Source organism: Maylandia zebra, linkage group LG6, assembly GCF_041146795.1.
Source record: "Maylandia zebra isolate NMK-2024a linkage group LG6, Mzebra_GT3a, whole genome shotgun sequence".
NCBI lineage: Eukaryota > Metazoa > Chordata > Actinopteri > Cichliformes > Cichlidae > Maylandia > Maylandia zebra.
Genome location: NC_135172.1, coordinates 41,878,200 through 41,893,574, shown reverse-complemented (window position 1 = coordinate 41,893,574; position 15,375 = coordinate 41,878,200). Strand labels below are relative to the sequence as shown.

The 15,375-nt window shown below is 41.3% G+C and overlaps 1 protein-coding gene across 2 annotated transcripts; it reads left to right on the top strand.

Moving 5' to 3' along the window:
* Nucleotides 1–2,841: 2,841 nt before the first annotated feature.
* On the top strand, nt 2,842–15,336 carry LOC101481187 (NACHT, LRR and PYD domains-containing protein 3). 2 transcript variants are annotated; one of them, XM_004538711.4, is made up of 9 exons: nt 2,843–3,137; nt 5,333–6,956; nt 7,360–7,704; nt 9,056–9,223; nt 10,080–10,250; nt 10,387–10,602; nt 10,706–10,879; nt 13,373–13,546; nt 14,359–15,336. In XM_004538711.4, the coding sequence occupies exons 2-9, from the start codon at nt 5,350–5,352 to the stop codon at nt 14,372–14,374; spliced, it is 2,871 nt and encodes a 956-aa protein (XP_004538768.2). In that variant the 5' UTR covers nt 2,843–3,137; nt 5,333–5,349; the 3' UTR covers nt 14,375–15,336. The 2 variants fall into 2 exon arrangements, with proteins under 2 accessions (XP_004538769.2, XP_004538768.2); XM_004538712.4 differs by lacking the exon at nt 9,056–9,223 and having other exon boundaries at nt 2,842–3,137.
* The last annotated feature ends 39 nt before the right edge of the window (nt 15,337–15,375 follow it).

Genomic DNA, 15,375 nt, shown 5'->3' with positions numbered 1-15,375 from the left:
AGTATACCCTGAGTTAACGAAAACTCTGGGTTTTCGGTTTCACAAAGCGAGTTTAGATTAATTCTGAGCGAGTTACTATGACAACACACTCCGTGAAGCTAACCTGCCCCCTAGCAGGTTTACTTCAACTAACCCTAACTTTCTCCGCCTCTTTGTCGGAAACCTGACTGTAGGAAGTGTCAGACATGGCGTGTCCCTTCCTTGAAGAGCCAGTAGATGTTGAAGCCCAAATTCTCCGCAGAGCTCTCCGCCGGGAGAGAGTGATTAGAGCGCGTTTGGACATTTTATCATTTCCTGATGATTTCCTGTGTGAACGTTACCGTTTTTCAGCACAATCTATAATTTATTTGAATAACATCCTCAGGCCTAATATTGCTCATGTGACACATCGCGGACATGCTCTCAGTTCTGTACATATTATTTGTATTGCACTTCGGTTTTTTGCAAACGGGAGCTTTCTGTATAATATTGGTGACGCTGAGCACGTTTCCAAGTCTGTCGGGCAGTCAGGAATGTTACAGTTGCACTGAAACGTCTCCTGTACTCGTTTGTGGTGTTCCCCGGTCATAGACCCACAAGATTCATCAAAGAGGGATGCCACAAAATTGCAGGTATCAGGATGAACGAAACTTAATTCATGATGTGGTGATATTTGAACTACTACTTAAATTTTACATTTATTCTCACGGTTCCCAGGCGTGATTGGCTGTATAGATGGCACTCACATTCCAATCATTGCTCCTTCAGTAAATGAAGGAGACTATGTGAACAGGAAGTCTTTCCACAGCATTAATGTACAGGTACATAGTTCCCTGTAGCATTTCAAACTAACAGATTATTTCATTATAGTAATGGATGCTAATTTGTGTTCTCTGCACTGTGAAGATCATATGTGATGCTGCCAACATTATCACAAATGTGGAAGCCAACTGCTCAGCCTCTGTGAGTGGTGGTGGTGGAGGACCCCCACCTGTTTTTCAGGCCTCCGCTTTTTTTCTGTTGGCTATAACGGGTCACATTTGAGCATACAGAGTAAGCAAATATGTACTTGTAATGTGCTCAGATAATTTCAATAAGTGCTTACAGAGGGGAAATTAATGTAGCCTCTAACTGCAATTGATTTATATAGGACAAACAGACCAAGCACTATGGCTCATAATACAATTACACCTTACCTGTTTGGACTATATTTTTATATTTCATTTTTACTTGCTGCCAGGAACGTTTGGGGCCTGTTGGGTTGCACCTGCGCTCACATCACATGACAAAATAAAATGTATGAAATAAAAAATAAAATAAAATATAATAAAATAACGTGTTACATGGGTGGAAATCCCTAGATCAATGTTTAAATTAACACTCACGCATTGACTCTGTCGGCCATGTTTTGCCATGCATGCTCCCTTTCTTTTGCAGCTGAGGCTGTGTTACTTTTTTTCCGCAAAATTTGCATGTTATAGCCCACCCCCGTGACATCACGCTCCAAAGCCCTATACTGCCATCAGCGCTGTAAAATTGACCGCGCCTTCTTTCCCTCCGTCTCCATGGTGACTCGCTTAATCTGTGCTCCACTAATCAGGGCTTTATGTATCCTCGTGCGCGCGCTTAACTTGGGGTTAAAGCAACTCCGCGTTGATTGAACTAATTGTTATCAGCCTTTCTGAAACCGAATATTCCGAGTTGGACAGTTCGGGGTTACTCAACCCTGAGTATCGTTTTTCACTCTGAGTTTTCTAAACCGGCTTCCTGAAATAGGGCCCTGGTCATAACTTCTTACCTGAAGTTCAGTTCCTCTGCCACTATGACCGGTGGACGCCTCGGGTCTCTCCTCCTCTTGCCTCCCCTTTCCCTTATCCACCTGCTGGCCTCTTGGTGATGTTGCTAAATCTGTGGAAGCTATGCCATAGCTACCGCCAAACAATTCAGTTATTTTTACACATTTGGCAGCGTCTGCCTGAAGGGCTTGTTTCTTTTTGGCCCTAATTTTTTCTGCACCTCCTTTCCTTTTTTTGTTCTCCATTTTCTTTAGTTCGTCTATAAGATTGCTAAACAAGGGCGAGGGTGCATCCGACCTCCTCGGCTGTAATTGGTCCAGCCCAGAGTCGATCATGACTAATTGGCCAATCCAACACCTTTCATTATTTATACCCTTCCAAAAAATAATCGATCGGCCCATAAAAACAAAAAATTGCCAGCGGCCCACCGGGCAAATGCCCGGTATGCCCGATGGCCAGTCCAGCTATGGTGATGGAGCACAGGTGTCTGGAATCCACGACGAAATGTAAGAGAGGTCCTGTATCTCTGAGGGTTGGTAGATGTCAGAGCCAGTGTGGGAGAGCATGTGGATGTGATTGTACAAAGAATAAAAATAAATAAACATTGAAATAAAAAAGGCGGAAGTGGTTTCGGGAATACAGCAGCGATCATTTTAACGAATTTAAAAAATGCATTTATTTCCTTATTTATTTCCCTTCTTGTTTTTCCCCATAAAACACTAGTATTCCGGGTTAGGGTTGTTAGGGTTAACCCTAACCCTGGCTGTTAAGGCTTTACGTCGGGGCATACGTTTACAAACGCCAGGCAGCTGTTAGAATGGGTTATTAAACAACAACAGAAGGGTGCAAGTTTGTAGAAGAGCTGGTTGTGGTGGTTGAAGGCGAGTCCATCAGGAGACCGCTTGATTTAAAGTCCCCGTTGCTGCTGGCTTCATGCCAGGAGTCAAAATGGCGGATGCTGGGAAAGTTGCTCAGCTTGCACAGAACACTCACAGAAGGGTATTTTGAGGTAGTTAAAATCGATAAAGATGTAAAAGTGGAGTTATGTATAATGTTATGGCCACTTCTGTGTGAAATGAAGTGAAAACCAGAATAAAGATCTTTAACTCGGGAGATGTATGTTGTTTTGAGCAAAAGCGTTGGAGTAGCTAGCTAGCGCCCCCTAAAAACCCAGGAGTCCCGAGAGCGGTCGTTCCCAGATTATATCAGCTTTGTGGTTCACGCCCATTCGTGCTCCTCAGCTGTGGCGGGTCCTAAGGAAGTGAAAGTATTTTTTTTCTTGTCGTTTTCTTCTGCGCACAATGCTGCCGTGAACGCCGCAATCTCCTCTTCGTGGAAAAGAAAGGTGCTGTAGCTTCTTCGGTGAGTTTGGCTCGCTTGTTAATACGTAAATTAATACGTAAACGAACGAGTCAGTATAATGCAAGATGAAGCTGAGTCAACAGTCCCGTCTTGCAGTTCAGCTGGATGAGGTTTTTGCCAAACACCGGTGTTTTTACTTTCGATTTCTCATTCTGGGTTAAAGCAGCTGATGGTGTTTTTTTTCCCCTAGGGGGTCGATTTTAGTTAAAGTTCATTTCTATGTGTTCAAACGATGGTTAGGTTTCCTTATTGTTTTTTTGTTTTGTTTTGTTTTTTTTAACTTTTCAGCTATTCGCGCTACATTGAGGGCACTTCCGAAACAAGAACTTATATCACTGAGCATGCGCAATGCTACACGGGTATTTACAGTGACTGTTGATATGCAGATCAATAATACAGTAAATAATTATCAGGCAACAGGTAAAATAAGCGTTTGATTTGCTGCTGAGTGAGAGTAACTTCTAAAAAATGAATTTATTTTTAGCAAGCAGAACAAAATGCAACAAAAAAACACGAGAAAGTGCGAGCCATACAACATATCTTCATCTGAAACACCGATTCCAACGATGTATTGGCCCCGTTACTGTTTTTACTTTGAAATGTTTATATGATTTCACTTCAGCTTGTTTTTCCGTGTTTTTCACATGAGTGTTGATATGCAGTTAAGCCTGCAGTTATCACACTAAACTCCAAATAGTGCTCTGTGAAACAGCATCTCCGATGCTTAAATTATGATATTTTTCTTTCTTCTTCTTTTACTGCTCCCTTTGGAGGTCGCCACAGGGGGTTATCTGCCCCCATCACCTCATGCCTAGCTTCTTTCTTTGTCTCACCAACCTCCTGTATGTCCTTCCTCACAAGAATCCTCTCTGAGCTGTCCCTCTGGTGTATTAAGTGTAAATCTTAGCATCTTATTAAACCATTTGTTTCCACATAAAGGGGACAAATGTTTTAGGTGAACATTTTGCATTCTACCTATCAATATCTTACAAGCTCTAAAGTTGATAGAAGTTGAAACTGGTCACCTACCTGCCTTTTTCAGTCCCCGTGACTTCATAAGTACAGGGAAATGCACATATCAAGGCCTGAAAAATACATTTAATCTTTGTCAACAACAAAAACTCTAAATGTAACAGTTTTTGCTCTCTACAATTATTTATAAAACCAACACTAAGTCTAAGGGGATATATTAAACTGTTGTAGAGAACATCTGAACACCTAATTGGTTCTCGATTTTAAAGCTACATAATGTAAAAATATAGTCATAGTAGAAAAATTTCATTGGCACTGAAGAAGGCTAGAGGCTAGAAGATAAGTCTGGTATGAAAATCCAGGTAGAGGGGAGACGTTTAGTATGATCTACCTTGTTTGGAGCCACCTGTCCCACATGGTGATATGACTCCTGAAAGTTTACCCAAAATGTTCTGTTTAAAAATGTATCAGGTGAATTATCAGAGCACACATCAAACATTCAGGGTACCAAAGGTTTTGACTACGTGAACTGTCTTTAGTGCTTGAGGTGAATGTCAATCAGCTGATTGCCATCCAAAGAGATTCCTCAATACTAAAAGCTGAATGGCAGTCCAAGAGTTTTAGTCTCATGTGGTGTTAAATTAAAAAATAAAGTTTAGCTTCCTTCATCTCAACCTGGAGAGATGAATCTGACTGTCCAAATGAAGTAAACTTTATCATTTGACAGCGTGCACAAGGTTCTTCACAGACATCCACATGCCTGCAAATGTTGTGTGACTGTGCAGCCTTGTGTGTAGAAGCTGTAGATTACAACAGAGCACCTGTGCAGCGACTTCAGAGTGAAACAGGAATGACTGCTCTGCGCCATGTCTCCAGCTGTCTGTGTCCTCAACATTGGATCATTCAATTTCTAAAGACCAGGGTCACAATGATTGTTCCTCTTGGTTAGTCTTTGTTACAAACATTAAACTGGGCCTGTTTTGTTATTGAAAGCATGACGTATCCCACTTATTGATGCTCAGGCTGGTAATAAAAAAAGCATTCTGATCAAAAATGTGATTGTGGCACTGGCATTGAGTGTAAAATTGATTTGGTTGGGTTTTTATGGCCTAAATGTGTTTTTAACCTTCTGTGTTTTTAACCTTCAGGTGGGAGACACTGACTGAGTTTTTGTGGACTGACTTTGCAGTAAAATGTTTCTCACTGACTTTTCATCTTTTCAGGAGCATCTGCCATTGTTATGGCTCTCCAAACCTGTCTCAAAGCTGCGCTGAGGAGCAAATATGAGAGCCTGGATGAAGCCTTTTCCAAAAGCTCAATACTTCCTTCGAGGCTCTGCTATCAGGACATCAGGTACAACTACACAGAGCCTGAATTCTTCCAGCATGAGTACAGACGCCTGGATAGGAGCTTCTTTTTTCCAGACGCTCCACTTGCAGACATTTTATCGTGCAAATGTCAACATAACAGAAATAGAACAGTCATCACTATAGGAGTGAGCGGAGTCGGAAAAACCACAATGGTGCAGAGCTGTGCTCTTGATTGGGCCAAGGACAAGGGGTACCACAGCATCAGCTTCCTGTTTCCTCTCACCTTCTGGGAATTGAATCTGCTGAAAGATAGACTGAGCCTGATTGAGCTTCTCCAGACATTTTACCCTGAACTGAAGGAGCTTGATGCATCTGTCCTAAATGACGACGGGGTGTGGTTCATTCTCGATGGACTAGACGAGTTTCAAATCCAGCTCAACTTTGACTGTCCAGCTGTGAGTGATGTTTCTGAAGCATCAACTGTAGACAGTCTTGTCACTAACCTAATCAGGGGAAATTTACTCCCAAGAGCTCATATATGGGTGACGTCTCGAATTTCAGATGAGTATCAAATACCTCCCTTTTATTTGCTGAAAAAAACGGAGCTGCGGGGATTCAGCGATGAAGAGAAGGAGCAGCACTTCCGAATGGTCATCGGTGATGATGATCTTGTCAACAAAGCCATCAATCACGTGAGAATATTGAGGAGCCTGGACTCCCTGTGTCAGATACCTCCAATCTGCACCATTATGGCAAGTGCTTTAAAGGATCACGTAAAAGGGCAAAAGGGTTTTAAATTGCATCCCTTGAGTCTAACTGAGATTTACAATCTGGGTTTCGGTGCGCTGGAAGCTAAACACTTGCCTATCTTTACCAAGCTGAAGAAGGTGGCGCTGCTTCGGATGGGAGTGCAGAACGTCATGTATGAGGATGACCTTTCAGGAAATGGGATAAGTGTCGAGGAAGCTTTATCTTTCGTAGAAACATTCCCGCTTGTTTTGAGAACGGAGACGGGACTGAACGGTACCACTGTGTTTCGCTTTGGCCACTTGAGTGTTCAAGAGTTCCTGGCTGCGTCTTACAAACTGGAGGACATCAAAGCTCAAAAAATGAATTTAAGCTCCTGTATTCAGCATCAAGTGGATGAAGTGCTGGAGAATAATGAGGGAGTCTCTGATCTCCTACTTCGTTTCATGTTTGGCCTCATTAAGGAGCGCATGCTGTTGCCACCCAAAGATTTGCTCTTTGGCTATGTCAAGAAGAAGATCCTGAGCAAGATATCGTCCTACAGCACCGTCATCCTGTTTCACTGCCTGCGGGAGTACGACAGTCAGGCGTTGCAGGAGGAGGTTAGGTTCTTTCAGAGGTATGGCGTTTCTCAGATCCCAGGGTTCTCACTGATGCACTGGAGAGACTTGATGCAGAGGATCAGAGCTTTTGAAGGGATTCGAGAGACTTTTGAGATGGAGGTGTCAGTGAGATGTGATGACAAACTCATCAAGAATATTCCAGCTATTTTCAAATCCAGGAAAGCCATGTAAGTTTGTACTTACTGCATTCACTGAATTTTATCCATACGCCTATTTTCTTAACCACTTATCCAGGCTGGATCCAAGCTGTTAAAGGCGAGAGGCAGTGTTCACAATCACAGGGCAGTATGTACAGATGCTACACACATATTCGTACATTTAAATGAACTGAAATGTTTTATCTCACATCATATGACAAAACTGTGTTCCTTCAGGTAATGCAGGACTTTTGTTAAACCCCTTGAATTAAAGCTGTAAGTCAGTGTGTCAGGGGTTCGATTTAAAACCCACTGTGATTGTGCACAGAGCTGTAACTGCAAAATTATTTCATTGTCTACATACTTAAACATTTGCCTGGACATACAATATTTCCCTCTTTGCCAGATGTCATTAACTTCTACCTCTTTGCAGGCTGAAATTCTCCAACCTGACTGACAAGAGCTGCCCAGCGTTGGCAGCAGTCTTAAGCTCAAAGGAGTCATTCCTGAGGGAGCTGGATCTGGGGTACAACAGCTTCAGCACCAGTGGAGTCCAGGAACTTGCAGAGGGCCTGAACAGTATGACTTGCAGGCTGAAAATACTTCGGCTGCAAGGCTGTGGACTGACCGCAGAGACCTGTCAGTATTTGAGCCAATGCCTGATGCAACACCAAATACTGCAAGAGCTGGATCTTAGCAGCAATGGAATAGGAGATCGGGGGCTGAAGCTGCTGTCGCATGGTTTGGGAAGTTCTAGTTGCCGGCTGCAGACATTAAAGTAAGTGTTCAGATGGTAAAGCGTTGTTTCTCTATCAAGACCCCCTAACGCTTTTCTGACTTAATTTTGTTGATTAATTTTAAACCCCAATGACATTCTCAAAAAAAGTTGTTTTTTTTCTTTTGCATAAAGTAAACCCTCAAATACTTCATCATTCATAAAGCCGATAGTTACTCTGTCCCCACAGACCACTTATAAGTCAGGAAAAATCACAAATACTCCACAGTGAAAAAGGAATTGGGGGGGAGAAGCTATGGTATAATGGGTTATGTTCCACATAAGAGATCACCACCTAGTGAGCAATCAACTCAAAGATTAATAGGATCTAAAGTGTTTGTCTCTCCCTGATGAGCATTGGTACAGTTTACATGGAGGCGAAGAAGACTTACCGTTTTATTTCTGGGTTTTTTCTATTTATTCTTTACCACGTCTCAGGCTGTTAAATGCCACCAGGACTGCAGCTGAAAGAACGACACTACCTGTCTTACTGTTTCTGCCTGGCAGCTGATTTACCTGTCCATTAACACCATTGATGCTACCAGATCTTTGGCTCTTTCCTGTGAACATGACCTTACCTACACTGATAACCCTGAGTTGCCTAAGTGAGCTGATAACCACATTCATGTATTTGCTTAGCCTGATTTATGATGTTAGGATAAGTGAAGCCAAATAATGGAAGCTATCCAGGATACGTTGAATTTGCTTCATAGTGCAGGTCATAGGTCTCGCTGACAAACACGCCCAGTGAGACAAAAAATTGACGACATAAATGAGCATCACAATACGCTCTAATTCAAATCACACCAACAGACAGAAACAATCTCATCATCAGACTGTTGAATCATGAATTAATGAGGAAATGAGGTAAAAACTGTGTTTGCTGAGCTCTTCGATCTGTCCGTCGTCAGTCCCCGAGATCATCTGCACATCAGTCAGGCCAGGTTTTAAATTTCAACAAATTTTGCAAAAAATTCCAAATCAGTGTTTTTACTTTTAGTTTCAGTTATTGGGTGTAAAAGACCGATTTGTATTATTGTAAAGCTAAATTTGTGGCATCTTTAAATAAAATAAAAATGTAAATAAATTAAAAGGGTTGTATGGATCTGGATACCTGTGTATTTATGTTGTATGTTTATCTTGATATTAACATTTTTAAAACATTAATAATATGTTACTGAGGAAAAAACCCCAAAAGAAATCAAGCAGTTCGAATACTTTAAGGAGTGATAGTGTAAATGCTGCACCTTTTACTCACAGCTGTGCACATACAATATTAAAATGACACTGATAAAACCATTCCTCACAGATGAAATTATGTTGTGTATTTATCGTCTGTATTTCTTACTCATAGGTTGTCACAGTGTGACATTAAAGAGGCTGGCTGCTATGATCTGGGCTCAGCTCTGCTGATAAACCCTCCTTTTCTCAGTGTGTTGGATCTAAGCATCAATTGGATTGGAGACGAGGGGGCCAATGAGATATTTAACAATTTTGACATATCGTATCTAAAAAAGTTGGAGTAAGTATGGCTTAATCTACAGAAAGTCCTTTTTCCAGTAACATACCAAAGCATATAAAAGTTGGGTTCATAGATAGACACGTTTGATTTATGGGATAAATGTAGGCTTTAAGTGTGGTTAGTCTTGATTTAGTGAGTTGATCACAAATATCACATTAACTCGAGGGAAATTTAAGCCATTTTTATACACAGTCCCCTCTTTTTTTTGTGTCTTTTTTTGTGCGCCAAAGCGGATCGTTTACGCCTAGTCAGCCCCCATAGACTACCATGTTAAAAAGAACCGCTTTAAAGCAGAAACAACCATGTTTACAACCTTCTAACAAAAATATCTTTTGGCTTCTGTGGACAGTTGGAGTTTGGAGGAATTTATGCCGCTAAGGTTTAGTGGCTACTTTGACAGATGTAACTGTAGCTACTAACTGCAGTCACTGAACTGGATTTCTCCAGTGTTTTGATGCCTTTTATGAGCTTTTAATACAATTATCTGACAAGTAATATGGCAGGAACTAGTGTATATATTGTGCTCATACGGTTTATTATTCCACTTTGTTAACAAAGCTTTAGCCGCTAACTTAGCATGTCACCCTCTCCAAATATGGTCACTTCCAAAAATATCATGGTACCATAATGTAGCTAATGAGGCTGCCATTTCTGCTTCCATCTTTTATTTACAGCCAATAATTAAAGCAAAAACTCTGCATGTTTAGCCCATATTTATGACTGTAACTTCATTATACTTTGCAAGAAAGCCAATTTAAAAAAGAAAGATGTCTGTCACCACAGATGTATGGATAACTGCTGCTTATCAACATAAATTGATAGATTTCACTCATATGGTCTTTCGTGTCTTTGGCAGGTTGTACTGCTGCGGCCTCACCGTGCTGAGCTGTGAAAGTATTGGGGAAGCTCTGAAGAGTGAAACGAGCACTCTGTTAGAACTCAATTTGAGCAACAACAGCTTGAAAGATGCTGGGTTTAAAATCATCTGCGAAGGCATGTATGCGTGGTGTAGTCTCCAAAAACTCAAGTAAGCATGACCTGATTACACACTGACTGAAACAAAGAGACGTTAAAAATCCTGGCAAAGATTTATTTTTAATCCATTTATTATCGATGAATATTTGGCCTAACACATTATTCATGTTTGTGGTATTTCTCCTCAGTGTTTCACGATGTGGAATCACTGGTGCAGGTTGTCGATACCTGGCAAAGGTCCTCTGTTCAATCTCGCAGCTCACCGATGGCTGGATGGGAGTTGGCGAGTGGCAGGCGGTGGAGCTGATAGACCTGGACCTCAGCATGAACCACATCGGAGACAAAGGAGTGAAAGAAATTTCACCCGGCCTAATGAATCCTTTGAGCCACCTGAAAACTCTGAAGTGAATCTTTTTTTTTTTTTTAACCAGACTTCATAATGACAGCGTGGGCTCAGTTTGATTGAAAGAAAAGCTTGCTGTAACATAGCTTTTTGCTTCCTTTCAGCCTGAGTTACTGCAGTCTGACTGACAGCTGCTGTGCAGAACTCGCCTCTGGACTGATGTCAAAGGCGAACATTCTCAGCGAGCTCGACCTGTCTCACAACAACCTTCAAGATAAGGGAGTGAAGAAACTCTACATCGGACTCCAAAGCCCGCAGTGCAAACTTGAGAAACTGTCGTAAGTTATTAAACTTTTATACTATGTTTACAAAAACAACAACAAAAAAACCCTCTTTCTAATAAAGTTAAACGAGTCAACACATGGGCTGTATCTGCAGTGGCACATTAGATCAGTGCTTCTCAAACTTTTCACAATGAATACCACCTCATAAAATATATGGCTGTTGAAGTGCCACCCTTATGACGGACATTAAAGTACAGTAGTATAGGCCTATTTAACACCACATACAGTTTACACGAGACAGTTTTATTTCTTATGAATGCTATTTATTTAACTGTCATAAACAGGATGTGACAAGTGATAATAATAACAACTGTACTGCAATAAAACATTCACAGCAGGTGGGATATCCAGTCTTTAAATAATGACCTGATGAATCCTGCTTCCAGGTCCAAACTACTCTGCATTTATTAAGGCTGTTGTGTATTTAACATGTTTTAATGCTTTGTATCTTGTTATATTTAATCTCAACAAGCCCCTAAAAACACTCAGTGATCACTGTCGGCCTCTCTCAGTTTTTATTACCACTCTTCATTTTAAAGCTCAGTTTTTAAACCCTTACGATGTAACTACAACCCTTACGATTATCTCAGTTGTTCTCCTGACTGAAGTTTGGTTCGTTTACAGCATCCTGTGATTGCATTTGTCCCTAACCATCGGGAACCCTCACGTTAACTTTTATCGAGTGGAAAAAAGTTAGCGTTCATCCTCCAGCTTCACTGTGTTTATATTGTGCTAACCATAGCTGTGTAGCTAGCCACAACGCAGCACATCATTATATACCAGACTAGCCCGACTTCAGTAACCCTACAAACGTCACTGCTGTTTAGTTTTCTGTCTTCATTTATGTTGGAAGTGATAACAGAGCTGTACGTTTGAACTTTTGCTGAGGCGGTTAAGCTGCCGGAGTTTTGGCTTCACGACCCTACAAGGAGCTTCGGCATCCAGGCGATAGTTTCCGACTCACTCACGACATCTCCAGCGCCCCCACCGATTCTCCCGGGGGCCTCCGACACATCGATGGTGGCTGGGATCGTGGCACGGCAGCACCGCGGAAAAGGGCTGTGCTTTTTACCGTCAGTGTGACAACGCAGTGCCGCCTTTGCAGTTTTAAGGCCCAGGGAAATGAGCCCACCAGCACTCTCTAGTGGCCGTGACACTGGCGATAAGGAAAGGCTGCTCTTCATAGAGGACTCACGCTCAGGGAGACGTTTTCTGGCTGACCCCAGCTCCCAGAAGAGCCTCGGGAACTCTTGTGTTGTCTTTGCATAGCTCCACAATCGTATATTATTTAATCTTTTAAAAAAAAAGGAGTTTTCCCGCATACCACCAGAGAGAGCCCAAGTACCACGAGTGGTACGCATCCCACAGTTTGAGAAAGACTGGCTTAGAACCAGTGAAGTAAAATTCAGGTTCTCAGTTTATGTGAAAAGTCTACAAAATTAAAATTTACAAATATATGTTAAAAAATCCTCACAAATATGTTACAAAAATAAAATAAAAAAACACAAACATTTATGATGGAAAAAAATAGTTGAACAGTTTTTCGTTGTCACACTTCAGGATAAAGTTGGAAAGAATTCACATCCGCACCGGCCCTCAAGGCCTGGAGTTCCCCCACCCCTGCAATAAGTGAATCTTTTACCCATTTAACCATGTAAAGCAGGGGTGGGGAACTCCAGGCCTCGAGGGCCGGTGTCCTGCAGGTTTTAGATGTGTCCAACACAGCTGATTTAAATGGCTAAATTACCTCCTCAACCTGTCTTGAAGTTCTCCGGAGGCCTGGGAATCATTTGAGTCAGGTGTGTTGACCCAAGGTGATATCTAAAACCTGCAGGACACCAGCCCTTGAGGCCTGGAGTTCCCCACCCCTGGTGTAAAGTGAAGCAATTTTGTTCCTCGACTAATGAAAGTTTCCCTCTTGAAATTTTGCATAGTTCTTTTATAAATTTGTACTTTTTTTCCTCAAATGATTTTTTTTTCGTCTCTTTGTGGCTTTAACCTTCAGATGATATTAGCCCACTCCACTCTCCACAAATGGGCGAGACCTTAAATACTTCCACACATATGTGCTGCTAAGTTAGTGTTTTTGTAGCACAGTCGACTGTGAGCCCAGTAATGCACCCAGATGTTCAGGTCTGTATTTATAACAAAACATGTTGACAAGTTGAAATATAAGTCAAATAGAATTTGCAGCTCCTCTTAATTCAAAAGACGTGCACTGGAGAGACTGTGTGTCACCGTCTCCATGAGATAAAGAGTAACAAATTTTTTGATTTGCCCTTGAATTTATGCAGTTATTGCTCAAATGACAGAAGTGATAACAAACATGTCCTGTTAATGTTTGAACACAAAATACTCGCCCAAGTTATTTGTTAATAACCAAATGATGCACCTGAGTCGAGCTCGGGTAAATGCATGTGCATGTTTGTTTGCAGACCCACACTGTCGGGGTAGACTGAGCTGTTCTGTATTTCTGTTTCTGTTCAGACTGAGGACCTGTGGCCTGACCTCGAGGAGTGTTCAGTTCCTGACCTCAGCCCTGAAGTTAAACCCGTTCTATCTGACAGAGCTGCATCTGGTGGGCAACAGGCTCGAGAACTCTGAAATCAGAGCACTCGCGGAGCTAACGAAGAACCACAAATACGCACTCAGGACAATAGAGTGAGTACCAAAGATGTGAAAAATACTCAGATAAGAGCAGGTGGGTTTCTGCTTTTGCCTTGTTGGATGGTCATTCACAACCAAGAAAAACGGATAATATTTAAGTATCGTAACACTGATAGTTTCTACTTCTATTTAGTTGTAAAACGTGAGACCTCAGATGGTACTGTGCAAAAGAAAAATTGTGAGATTTTTAAAACCTGGGCACTATTGTTCCATCTCTTTGGGTCTGTTATTAAAAAAACACAGAAATGTTTGTTTTCATTCAACGTTGAGCAAGAATGCTGTAATTTAACCAACAGCCCTGAAACAGTGGGAGTGTAATGGCTTAAAGCAACGCTCCACATTAAAGTTGTTGTTATTTTCCCCACTGATGGGCTCCAATTATAAGTCTCTCTCTGAGGTATCACATGATTGCATTAAAGCAGTGTAAACATTAGGTAGTACTCACATTCACGGCTTCAACACTGATTTTCTTGAATATGGTGGATTACACTGAGCACATGCGACAGATCCCAGAGTCTTTCACATCTGTCAGGTGTTCAGGGTGAATCTGAATCTGTGAAGAGAACAGGGCACCAGCGGTTTCTGCTTCCCGGCTGGACTGACTGATGTCCCTGAAGTTTAACTCACTTTGGGTTACATTGTGATGACTAAATGTTTCCTGTTAATCATCACCCCCAAAATAGGAAAATAAGACCCACAACTGTCCTTCAGTATATTTCTATCCTTATCTTTTCACTATTCATAACAAATTTCACTCCCTTTATTTCAAGCATTCATGTGCCTTTTTTTGTTATCTTATCTTCCAGCGTCTCAGTGGACTGAAGAAGAAGTGACACAAATGGCTCTGTCTCCTTATTTGCGCAGAAACTGGATGGCTACCACATAATTCTGTTCAGTTTGAGTTTCTGACTTAGAAATAGTGTAAAAATACCAAATGTGCTTTAAAAGATTCGAAATGTTTAATTTTCCATTATTACCTCTTTGTATATAATGTTTTTTTAACCAAGTACTTTATTTCTGGGCCATAGAAGAATTGCCCCACGTCTTGGTTACGGTGGCCATATTCCAACAAATGAAACGTTGCTAATGCCGAGAGGCATGTGGTATGTGAAGGACAAAGTTATTTCACGTGAATGTGACATTTGTAGCCAAGTAAAAACAATAAGTGTAAAAACAAGCTAACATTTTTATATACGATATTGTTCATAATTTACTACATTCTCGTTTTTTTCACTGTAACATTGAAATTGTTGAACTGTTCGTTCTGTCAGCTGGTGCAAACAGCGTTACAAGGTACTTCACATAAGTTATAAACACTGACACATTACAAAATGTGGTAAAATGAGAGAAATGGCTTAAATTAAAGCTAAACAGAGTGATAATAAAACACTCGGGTGACATTAAAAGTTGTCACAAAACACTCTGAGAATCATCTTCCATCGCTTTAATCAGTTAGTTATTTATGAGAGTTTCTATCATATTCTGCCCAAACTGTAGCTGGTCACTTTTAATTTTCCACCTTGGGTGTAATATGTTTACCTGCAGGAGAGCCATGGGACAGCTTTCACTGCCTTTTTTCACAGCTGTTCAAAAACAGAGGTTTTGGATGCCTATTAATGTGGAGCATTTTCTCAACATTTGGCACGGTGTCCTGGTCACCCAGTCACACTCACTGTTTACATATCCATGCAGTTTTATTTGTTTCATTCCTCTTGAATGTGATGCATCAGCAGAACTGACCTCATCTCTGTAAACCGCACACAATAAATGCCTCTATTTTTGAACCAAGCAGTGCCGGTTAATTTGTTCTGTTGCAGCAGAGC